This window comes from Chelonus insularis, unplaced genomic scaffold (genome assembly GCF_013357705.1).
Source record: "Chelonus insularis isolate UGA/USDA-ARS -01 unplaced genomic scaffold, ASM1335770v1 contig_354_pilon, whole genome shotgun sequence".
NCBI lineage: Eukaryota > Metazoa > Arthropoda > Insecta > Hymenoptera > Braconidae > Chelonus > Chelonus insularis.
Genome location: NW_023276519.1, coordinates 40,630 through 53,054, shown reverse-complemented (window position 1 = coordinate 53,054; position 12,425 = coordinate 40,630). Strand labels below are relative to the sequence as shown.

At 27.8% G+C, this 12,425-nt stretch overlaps 2 protein-coding genes across 3 annotated transcripts; both read left to right on the top strand.

Moving 5' to 3' along the window:
* Positions 1 to 202: 202 nt before the first annotated feature.
* On the top strand, positions 203 to 1,914 carry betaggt-I (geranylgeranyl transferase type-1 subunit beta). Its single transcript, XM_035083037.1, has 3 exons — positions 203 to 1,076; positions 1,178 to 1,538; positions 1,616 to 1,914. The coding sequence occupies exons 1-3, from the start codon at positions 531 to 533 to the stop codon at positions 1,735 to 1,737; spliced, it is 1,029 nt and encodes a 342-aa protein (XP_034938928.1). The 5' UTR covers positions 203 to 530; the 3' UTR covers positions 1,738 to 1,914.
* A 731-nt stretch (positions 1,915 to 2,645) lies between these two features.
* sigmar (Tumor necrosis factor alpha-induced protein 8-like protein sigmar) lies at positions 2,646 to 12,102 on the top strand. 2 transcript variants are annotated; one of them, XM_035083046.1, is made up of 5 exons: positions 2,652 to 2,977; positions 7,807 to 7,885; positions 8,109 to 8,234; positions 9,917 to 10,188; positions 10,881 to 12,102. In XM_035083046.1, the coding sequence occupies exons 3-5, from the start codon at positions 8,225 to 8,227 to the stop codon at positions 11,232 to 11,234; spliced, it is 636 nt and encodes a 211-aa protein (XP_034938937.1). In that variant the 5' UTR covers positions 2,652 to 2,977; positions 7,807 to 7,885; positions 8,109 to 8,224; the 3' UTR covers positions 11,235 to 12,102. The 2 variants fall into 2 exon arrangements, with proteins under 2 accessions (XP_034938936.1, XP_034938937.1); XM_035083045.1 differs by lacking the exon at positions 8,109 to 8,234 and having other exon boundaries at positions 2,646 to 2,977.
* Positions 12,103 to 12,425: the final 323 nt, after the last annotated feature.

The window sequence follows — 12,425 nt, the reverse complement described above, 5'->3', positions numbered from 1 at the left end:
AAAAAAAAGCTTGAAATATTAAACTTCATCTCGACTTCATTTTTGTGTAGATAATTTTTATTAGTTATTGCAGTTAAACAAATGATACTTATAATAAATTATTAAATTTTGAATTTGAGAAATGACATACAGCAGCATCTAATGTTGGGGCAAAAAACTAAAGAAATGAAAAGCAATGCTCGAAGTCAAGCTGGAATACGACTGGAATATTAGAACCTTTAACCTTATCGTATAAAATAATATTACAAAATTATATGTTATAAATGGAAAATGTCATTGAATATATGATTTAAAAATTAGTGTAGTATTGATAATTGAAAAGTCTATATAAATAATAATTTTAATTCAAATAAAGCAAGTATTTGTCAGTTATTTAAAATCACTTGAATAAATCATTACTCCATTCAAAAAGTGCAGTTAACCGAAATCCACATATACATGAATATTCTTGTAGAAAAAAGACAATCATTCCGATAGCTCTAAAATATAAATCAAAGTATTATATTTTATTCAATATATAAACTGTAAATATGGCACCTGATGTATCTGCACAATTAGAAAAGAAGAAACATGCTCGATATTTTAAAAGAATATTACAACTAATGTCAAGCCGGACTGCAAAATATGATTGCAGTAGAATGATGTTGGCTTTTTTTTCTATTTCTGGCCTTGACATTCTTGATTGTATGGATTTTATAAATCCAGTTGAAAAATCTGCAGCAATAGAATGGATTTATAAATTACAAATAATCAAAGAAGACGGTGGTTCAGGATTCCAAGCTTCTACAACATTACCGAATGAAGCAAAGGAATATCAGTGTGGTCACCTATCAATGACTTATACTGCTTTGTCATCACTTGTGGCTCTTGGTGATGATTTATCCAGAGTTAATAGAAAAGCAATTATCGAAGGTGTTCGAGCTTGTCAAAATCCAGATGGTTGTTTTATGGCAATGAAGAATGGGAGCGAAAGTGATATGCGATTTCTTTACTGTGCCTGTTGTGTTTCTGCTCTTTTGGATGATTGGTCAGGAATGAATAAAACTACTGCTATCGATTATATTTTAAAAAGCATTGTAAGTAAATTATGATGCATTTTAAAATTCACCTAAGCTTTACTTTATTGTAAGGTTGACTTGTTAATGTATTATGGATTCTCTCATTAGAATAATTACAGTCTTACGATGGAGCTATGGGACAAGGTCCAGAGCTTGAATCGCATGGAGGATCTACTTTTTGTGCTGTTGCTAGTTTGGATTTGATGAATGAACTCCACAATGTGCTGTCTAAAAGTCAACTTGAAAAGTTAAGACGATGGTGCCTTATGCGTCAAACTGACGGTTTCCAAGGGCGACCAGGAAAACCTTCAGATACTTGTTATAGTTTTTGGATTGGTGCTACTTTGAAAATCCTTGATGCTGGCCATCTTGTCGATTCTAATGAAAATAGAAAATTTATTCTTAGTACCCAAGACAATATTACTGGTGGATTTGCTAAATACTATGATTATTGTCCAGATGCGATACATACTTATTTAGGTAAGAAATTTAGAAATGATTGAGAAAAATTTTTTATGTAAAAAAATTATTTTCATCAATTTTGTTGATCATTATAGGGATATGTGGATTAAGTTTGTTAGGCGAGCCTACTTTACAACCCTTAAATCCAGCGCTGAATATCTCTACTCGTGTTTACGTACGTTTACAGGAGATTCATAAAAAATGGCGAAATGGTTGACTAATTTTTATATAATTAATATATTCCAAGATATCCATATCAAACGCACACGAATATTTACATTTGTAAAAATTTTTTATTGTTATATGTTCAAAAATAATGATAAAAAGATACCAATATTGTCCAGTTAAGCTTTGATAATTTATCTACCAGCGAAATTCTAAAAATTGTGCTTATAAATACGTATTGATTGATACTCATTTTTTATAAAATGTTTGATTATGAATAATTAAATAATTGTTAGATCGTTGTTTCGTTTGTTGAACAAAGTGATGATCATAATTCTTGAAATGAATATTAATTATAATTTTTTGTCTGGATTAAAATGAATAAAATGATGATCTCATACAAAATAATTTTTATAACAGCTTAATGACATTTTTTTTTACATTTATAATAAAATTATAATTTTTTGTACCAAAACGGGAAAATAAAAGAAATTTAATTTCTGTTTTATTATGAAATCAGTTGATATATTTGATATGCATGTTAACAATTTCTGAGAAAATTTCCTTCCATTACTTATGAATCAACTAATATTTATTTCATCATTGATACATTTATTCTATTTATTTCATAATTGATTCCACTTGTTGACAAATTTATTCTCCTATTTAGGAAAAAAGGGGGAAACGTAATCGTAGAGTTTATGTACGCAGTAGGTGGATGCACTTTTCATATTAACATCAATTTAACTACTTGTGATTTTAGATTCCCTTTCATTTAATATTGGAGTACACATGTTATTCACTTTAACAAGGATGATATTGAGATGATGCATTACATACAAACAAAAAATGTTCAAAGAGGTATATAGTAACACTTCTTGATACTACTTGAAAACTTCTCAAGCGTGTGTGTCATGTGTCAAATGCCCCTTCCCCACTTCCAGTGAGCGGTTTCGTTTAGTCCATAATAACTTGAGGTGGGTATGCGACTGCGAATCATGAAACAGAACAGAAACACAGTTGGAGTCAGTCACAGTGAACGTTTGGAAGTGCTAGGAGTAAGTTGTATGTTGAACATAATAACTTTCGGTTGATTGTACACATGGACTAATAAACATACACAGTGTTATTCAGTAACTTTTAAATAATTATTTTAAACAAAACTAAGTCTAGTGTGGTGAACTAATTGTAAAAGTGTTCATACTTTTTTTGTCTGAAAATAAATAAATGACAGAGTGAGAGAAAAATATTTATAATTCAACATCGCAAGAGATTCATTTAACTCTATCGAGGTAAGACTTTTTATTGATAATTAATTTAAAAATAGTCATGATTTAAACAACATAAATTAACCTTAATATATTAAATTGTTTATTTGAAATGATTCTTCAAAAGAAGTTGTTACATGTTATAACTGGTTTCTTTTTTAAATTTTCTTCGTGATGTTTTTATTCAACTTGAAGAAAAAAAGTTCACCAAATCGTTATTGTAAAAAAGGAACATGTGTAGCGTGCACAAAGTAAATAGAAGTTGAAGCATGATAAGGCTAATTACATCGATTTCGAGCTAATTCAAAGTGTTATTAGTATATTTTGTTATATTCGTTATCAGGTGTTCTATGAAACTTTCTGTTTTTTTTTCTTTCATTTCATTTTAGTTGAGAATTATTACTCATGAAATAAATAATGCTTGATTAGTCATGTTCTTAAAAATATAACTTTTCCACTTGAACTGATAAACTTTTTTCAATTAGATTTCATTTAAAAATAAAATTTTTGAACAATTTTAAAAAAAGAAAGACTTTTATATTCCTTGTAAGTTCTAATTTAAAATATGTGTTCAATATTTCCATTATTATTCACGTTATATTCATATCCTGGATATAATAAATCGAAAGAGAGTAAAATTAAAGACTATTTATAAAATATTCCATAATATCATTTTATCTTTTAAAAGCAACAAAGAAATTGGCAACTATTGATTAGAAATGGATAATAATAAACTTTCTTCAAAATCAATACAAGTATATGATGGTTTTTCTTATGTATCATACATGTATGCCTATGTTTAATTTTTAACCAAAGTCCTTCAAGTGGACAAGTCATGGTCAGTCACCAAACCTTATAGCACATCGTGAATTTTAAATACATTTATCTTCTCCTTTGTCCTTTATTCAATACACCATTTACTTTGTAAAGTTTACAAAGAAATAAACAAATTATAACATGAGCTTGTCATATAAATATTATGAATAATGAAAAATAACGGTTATAATATATGTACATGCATTTTTATCATCTAACTGAATCTCATGCGATTTTATACAATATTTTTTTTTCTACATGTGATGTATGGCCTTTTAACTTAATCCTTTTTATTATAAAAGTTTTCAGTACGATGTATTTGCAGTAATAAAAATTTAATTCTCTAATAGATTCTTCAGTTGTTAATACAGAATACATGTAGCTGCAGTCTCCATAATTCAAGTTACCTTTTTAAATACAGTAGCTGTTGTTGTTGTTGTTGATTGGAACATTTTTTCTAATTATTATTCAGTATTTTATGCAATTAAAATTCCAGTGTTAATGAATTCGTTGATACTTCAATTAAAAGAGGTTTAATCGTGATAAACCCATGATTTAATATTTATCAAAAGTTAATCTATAAATTATTTTAATTAAAATAATATGACCTTTATTAAATAATAAACTTTATACCTTCATAAACCAGATTTTGAATTAAGATATTCTCGTCAAATATGATGATATAAAGTGCACAACTTTTTCTTTACCTCGAGGAATAGGTCATAATAAAGTTCGTAAATAATCACTGTAACAGTGATGAAAGGTTTAATTAGAAATTTAATTAAATATTTGAATTTTTTATAATTTCCTTTTATTTATTTCAAAGTAATTATTTCTCCATATTAATTGTCAATAGATTATGATATATGATAGCTATAGCTACTGAAAATATTCACAATATTTTTCTAGTAATCATAAAAGAAATATTTCTAGAAATAAGGAATATTTATTCAGGTTCATTCTGACTTTGGTTCAACTGTGCTCCACCAATATGTATTTAAATCATTTTTATATCTATGTAGAATTGGTTATCTATGATGTAATGTTTAAAAGTATTCCCACTTTTATTGGTACGATGCACCGTTGGGAAAATAACTAAAAAATGAAAAGGCAGGTGGTTGAGCTTCTAGTAATATCACCGTCGATAGTTATGTGGTGGAAGAAGCCAGCACGCGTGCATAGCCAGCTGGCAAGCAACAGCTGCTTCTACTTTTAAAAAGAGGGTTGCAAGAGATTCAAATGATGACTGCTGGACAAAATCGGGATGTAGAATGTTCATCCCTGTTGATCAAAGTTCAGTCGCTGACCTGATGTTTCAAGTTTTTCTTGAGTATACTACTACTGACTTACAAAAAACATCTTGCCTCGTCACTTGATAGAATTTAATTGCATTGTGTGAGTTTAAAATGTGTTTTTTTAGCTAGCTGGTTTTTAGCCATGTAAAATATGAAACCAGAATATAAATATAATGTGAAATTCTTTTCATACTGTATCACAATAGACACATTAAAAGTTTTATCAATTATGATTAGTTGAGCACCAATTGCTAAGGTCTAAGAGTCAGAGTTGAAGAAATAATAAAATTCTTTGCTGTTCTAATTGAATATGTTATCAATAAAAGTTTCAAAATGATGTTATAAATTGGAATAGTAGTTTTTTGTTAAAAATTTGTTTCTTGAATAATTATTTTATGAAAAGAATTTTTTATTAACTCTGTCTAGGATTCATTCAAATTAGATTATTCAGAATATTACAGACATCAACTTTCTAAAAGTCGTCACCTTTCAACCTCTTTTCTTTTATTCTACCTTTTATATTACATTAGTTCGCAGTTTTTATCATCAACTAACTTCTACAGAACATTTCATGAAAGTTTTCTTATGAATATTGTATATGATAACGTTTCTCACAAATAGTTTTCTAACAGCTGACAGCTATTGTACGTGCAAAAAATTCCTTCAAAGTCCAATTCTTTTTTATCAAATTTATTTGAACATCTCCAATATGCGATGGTTTTTATTTATTGAATTTTATTTGTGAAATTTTATCAGAAAAATTCCATTTGATTCTTTGTATAACAAAGGTTTTTTGTTAGTTCTTGTTGGAATGCAATCTTCTGTTGTTTCTAGTTAAACACACACGACTAAACTCAAATCAATCAATATTTTTATAGAAAGAGTTAGAAGATAATCCACTATTGATTGCTTCGAGTAGATTGATTTCTTGAAGAAGAAAGTTTAGCAAATTTTTTTTTGCAGTCAGTGAAAAATATTTTTCATTTATTTATTTACGAACAGTGATCACTTGGTACATTATTAGATCATTAATTGTATAAAACGACTTATTTTTCTGCTGAAGTGCAATGTAAACAGAACTAACCAGTGGAAAAAGATGATATTTATAGAGAGAAAGTTAAATATTAGTAGGATATCAAAGAATCGTTCTGTTAGTTTTCCACTCCAACCCCGAATGTGCTTCTTAATGGAAAGAGCAAGAAATGATACATTTAAGTGAGTATAGAAATACATTTATGTCTTCAATGGCTAGGATGAGTGGATAAATATGATAATACAAAACATAAATTAATATTTAAATTTTTTATTGATATATTTATTTAGAATAATCCTCAAATCGTGATAAAATATATCTATATTATTATCTCTAAATGTAAAAGTATCAAAATCTGATAATAATCAATAGAATAATTACTTTTCACTAGGAAATTGCTTGTAAAAAAAAAATCTCTAGATTATAAAAAAATTTTCCACTGAATTACACAGTAATTAGACTTTCTTTTACGCAATTTCAGTGGAAAATTTCACACATCATTCAACGAAAATAAAAGGAAATAAGACTTTTAGTATGGAGTTGATGATTTCAATCAGATGAAAGTAAAAAATACATTATTTCACGTTTCTACTTAATCATTATTTTAGCATATTCAGTAGTAGCTTGTTAAAAATCCTCTATAGTTAAATATGATAATTTAAATCAGGGTAATGAATAAAACCGACACTGAGAAAAAAATTTACTTCATATAAAACACAGTTCATTTGATCATTAACATTGAAATTTCAAATAATTATAGTGAAATATTTCTTCGAAATTATGAACATTTTATTGAAATCATTTTATTTAATCAAATAAATAAAGTGCTATTTGTTTTCAAACTTGTCATAGTATTAAAACGAATGACAAAATGTGTTTTTGATGACAATATTATTGGATCGAATAAAATATTATCTTGAGAATACTCCTTTATTAATTAAATAAAAAAATTTTTCCATTCAACAATATTTTTTTCTCAATGTAGTCAATTACCTTGAAACATTGCCAAAATACCAACCACAAATTTCGTCATTTAATGCGGCTGGTGATATTCAATAAACTCATGTTGCTAGACGATAGACCATGATGAAAAATAATCAAAAAAAAATCAACGATAAGCAGAAACCAGTTTCTTGACGTCATTCCTCTGACTCCTGATGATAAAAATAATTAAAACTCCCATGTTATTCATAATTGCCACCAAAATTTATGATTAAATAAAATGAATAGAAAAAGTTCTGCAGAATCAAAAGAACTCTACTTGATTTCCCCTGACAGTGTTGTTCAATAATAAAAATTAACTATCAAAAACACTCGAAATTTTTTTTATCAATCTACTTTTTGTGATATCATAAAACTTTTGCTATGCAAAAAAAAACTTTCATTATCCTCAACACACAATAATAACGTTTTAATTAATTTACTGAGTAATAATCAAAATAATGAAATTCCTTCTTTTTAATAAAGACATATTTCTGTTAGGATTTGTGTTTCATTAAAATTTTATGTATAAATAATACTTTTTTTTATAGAATTGTTGATTATAACGCCTGCATAAATTTTCTGTGTCAAGGAGAGCACTGAGTGATTTAGATAATGGTGGACTTAATGAAATTATTGCTACTAAATAGATGGATATTGTCACTAAAATTGATTATTTGACCTGATGGTACAACCTTGAAATGTAATTAATATTGCTAAACTTTCAGGTGGCGTGGGGTACTGCTGTAATGGAGTTACAAAGCTGGCTTCTGTATCATCTAGTAGCCGCTACCGACTGCAATCGAGGTACATAGTGATATTGGAAAGTCATTAAATTCAAACATGGTCATTGAATAGTTTATCACACACACATCAGATGGTTTTGTATTTTTTCTATAAATAAATCATCAAGTAATGTTACTTAATTTATTGATTATTGATAATTTTATTATTATTTTATTCAATTCATCGTTTAATTTATTTAATAAGTTATGATTAATTATGATGTTTTATTTTATATATTATTTAGTTTGCTGAAAGTTCATTCATTACGTATTAACAAAAATTTTGGCTGCATTTAAAAATCAGTAGCACTGTCATCCCATTTGCAACTGAATTACATACTCTTAAGGCCATTGTTTACCAATGTTTGATGGTAAGTAATTGATATCTTATCTTCTTTTATCTGTAATAAACTGTTATTACTTTCTATTATTTTAAATAATTGAATTGATCTTCTGATTTAATGAATAAATATTCATTCATGTTTTTAATTGTTTCAATTCATTTATTATTTTGATGACATTTTCATGATAAATGTCAATTTTTTATTTATTTTAAATTCAATAAATCAGATTGATAAATTGCAAGAGAAACTTCATTAGAGATATTTTTTTGTCACCGTAATCCAGAACTTAGTTCTTCTTGAGTTCCAATTTTTTTAAAGTATTTTACAATAGTTTGTTTCTGAGTACACTGCAAATCCCAGGATTTTACAAACGTGTTAAAATAACACGCGTAAAGTGTGTTCAATGTAAAATGCCCATTAATAAACTATGCATGATTTGTAGACACTTTTTACACGTTTCCTAGTGTGTGAAAAATCTATAGTTTGTTTACGGCATTTAACATTGAAGAGGCTTAGCGTTTTAAAAGTGTCTACAACTTGGATTTGCAGTTTTAGAGGAGTGAGAGACTAGTGATAATAATTTTTAGTTGTTTCAATACGGTAGTCAAAATATTGAGTATTTTCATCATGAAGCACTTTCAAATAAAAGAACATCTACTCAAGTATTGACTAGAATGATAATGGGGCTCAAATTGATAACAAATGCTGATAATAAATGACTTTTTTGTCATACCCGTGCGGAAAGGTCAGTTTTCCACACAGGTATGACGAAAAATCATATTCAGCTATAGAGAGGACAATAAGACTATCCTAAACCACGTGGTTACCACCCTCGCTTTCGGCTTGGGTTGTAATTTTGCACATGGTTTAAGCTAGTCTACTTTTCCTCCCGAGGTGGGAAATGTACTATTTGTAAAAGTAATAGCATATAACAACTTACCCCGTTCTTGGAGTAAGTTGTAACTTATACAAAATATTTGTATAATTTGTAGACATTTATTGTCTAAATTTATTGTAAATTTGTATGAAAAAGATTCCTTATAACGTATTTGTTACAAACTCATTTCAAAAAGTCATTATAGTAACTTGGAATCAAACTTCTTACAAACTTCATTTTATTATGTTACCTGGCAAAAATAATGCACATTCTCACAACCACTCATTGCTTACGTCATAGGCCCTGTTATAAGAACAGATTAAGTGTAAATTGAAAACAAAATATTTAAAACCTGCTGAGTAATTAAGCAGTTATTTCTTGCCCTCGATTTTCCTTATCTAGTTATGAAGTTAATACAGCAACTTTATCATTAATTCAGAATAAAATTAAGTAATCAAAAAAAAAACTCCGATAAAAATGAATTTTAAAAAATATACAGTAATTAATAAATTTTTTTATTAAATTATAATTCAATGATGCAACATAGATTGATTAACATGGAATCATTTTTTACATCCATTTTCTAAAATAATTTCGATAAGTGAGTTTTGTAATTACATAAATCCACTAAGTGCTCATAGTTTCACAAAGAATCGATCATCATACCCGTAATTTTATATTCAATAATTTAATAACCGTTTTCTTTTTAGCAGAAAAAGATAAAAAGTATCGGCACAGTATTCATTTTTTTTATTTTATTTTTATGTCACTCATGACATTATATGTCACGTGTGTTTTGTTGAACACTAATTACTCTTTTTATGTATTACAGTCATGCAGTCGGCAACTACTGGTGGAGGAGTATACTCAGGAGGCGTTGCGTCAAACAGCCGAGCACGGGATCTAGGTCTAAGAGCACAAAAGAAAATTCTTGGACGAGTTGTGTCGTCAAATGCGGGAAGATCACTTTTTATAGATGATTCTACCACTTCTTTACTTGACAATCTTTTCAAGTTGATGGAAAAGGCTACTAAAAACAACCCCAATTTGGATAAAAAGCAGCCTGAAAAAGTGTTGAAAAACATTGTAAAATTATCAATTAAAGTAAGTTGTAGACAGAAAAAGAAAAAAGTTGGACTGATATTTCTATTGAATTCATAGCAAAAAATTACAAAGAAGTCAATATTGATTATAAAAGGTCTTGTCTTCTTCATGAAATTTTTTTCTTATCAACATTCTCAAAAAAAAACCTTGAAAAGTATCATGATGATTTGTTGCAAAAAAAAGAATCATTTCTGATTAAATCATTCTTTACCTTTCAATAACTCATAGAATATTCTCGTAGTCTCGTCACGAAAACAGAATAAATCAGGATTACATATCTTTCGAATGATAAAAAATGACAATAACTATTCTTCGAATTCTCTTTTCCCATCATAACTTCAATGAATCAGATTTTATTAAATCAATTTACTTTGCATATAAACAAATGTCATGACATATATAGGACAAACTATATACTGGAACAGCAATCACAATCCTTAATTCTTGTCATAAAAAATTATTGATATAATTATAGCATTGCGGAATATAAGAATCAGAAGTTTATGAAGGAGAATTTTTTTGGGGAAAATTAAATGTAATAAAATTATTGATTATTATATAAATAATCATCATCAAAGATTAAGAACTGTAAATACTGAAGAGTAATTTGATAATGGAACCTCTTGAAATTAAATTTATTTGATCTTATAAGACATTTTATGAGTTCTTAAAAAAATAATGTCATTTTCTAGGTCGGTCTCCTCCAACGTAATCAACAACTAAATCCATCAGACGACTCAAAAATCCACGAAATTGGATCCAGTTTGAGAGCTGCAGCCATGGCTGTAGTATCTTTTTATGAGCTAGATTTTAGTTTCGACAGAGTCTACTTAACAAGATCCCTGGAACGATGTCGAGCCGCTATACAAGACTTGATAAGACCTTATTTGACAGATAAATCCCAAGAAAGATGTGACCAAATTTTCGACTTTCTTACCAACTCGGATTTTCTTGATTCTATATTTAAACAAAATTCCGAGTATAAACCAATACTCGGTGCACTCGTCGAAGATATTAACAAAGCCTTAGATGCAGGTCATCTTTGACTTTCTACCTTCTAATGGTTTAGCAACAATATATCAAACTATTTTTCTCGCAGAATATGATTAGAGTAAACGGGAACATTTATATATTCCTTCAATATTTATTGTACTATACCCCCACGGCCTTGAGCTTAGCACGATTTCACTGCATCCATTGTCTACGACCTAGTCACAGACATTTAATATTTCCCTAAAGAGAATGATAATGTTCATTCATCATTGTCAACAAAGAATTTACTTAATCTAGTTTTTTACTTTTTATAATTTCTTTATAGAGACAAAACAAAGTTATAAATTATTTATTTTAATACGTATTAGAAGTAATTACTACTAAAACACAGTGTGAACATAATTGTTGGTAATAATTATTGTACTAAAATGAAACTTCTGCTTTTGGATTTTTTTTGTAGTGAAATTTTTTTGTAAAACATCTGTACTAAATCTAGAAATTATGAACAGACTTAGTTGCTTTATCCTCATAAGTTGTTATCTAACTCTAACTATAATTTAAGATTACTGAGTTCATTATTACTGTGAAAACACATGAATATGATTAAAGAACTCTTGCAAATTAGAAAACTTTATAATGAAATCACTAATGATAATAACTACGATAAAATCAATCTTCAGTTAAACTTAGAAGTTTCATTTCTATATAATTATCGATTTTCTTCACACTAGTAACAAAATTTGACCAAAAAATGAAACAAACATTTACTTAGAACCAAATAATCATACTGCCGATATCTCAGAATATCTGATGTGGATCAAATTTCGAATCTAAAATTCTAGCATAATGATGTGAATCAAAGAAAAACATAAAAATAAATCAAATCTATATAGTATACCTATACGTATTTCAAACTATAAACAAGTATAACGTTTTTTCATAAGTATACTTTTGAAGCTTTATGTGTATACAGGCCTAGGATGAATGTACCGATAGTAAACTTAATAAGAATTACATATAATTTACCATCTAAGACTAAACTAATTTAGTCAGCTAAGTCTCAAACTTCTATAAGAGTTTAATCTTCAATTTAATTGAAGATCAGATCGACTACTGGTACATCCAATCCTAGTATTGTGAATTTAATCAATTTCAATTAAATTCCCGATAACTTGGAAACTAAAAAATGCAAGAAAACGTAATGATAAACTAACTTGATTACTCCAATGAAATAGAGTTTATGT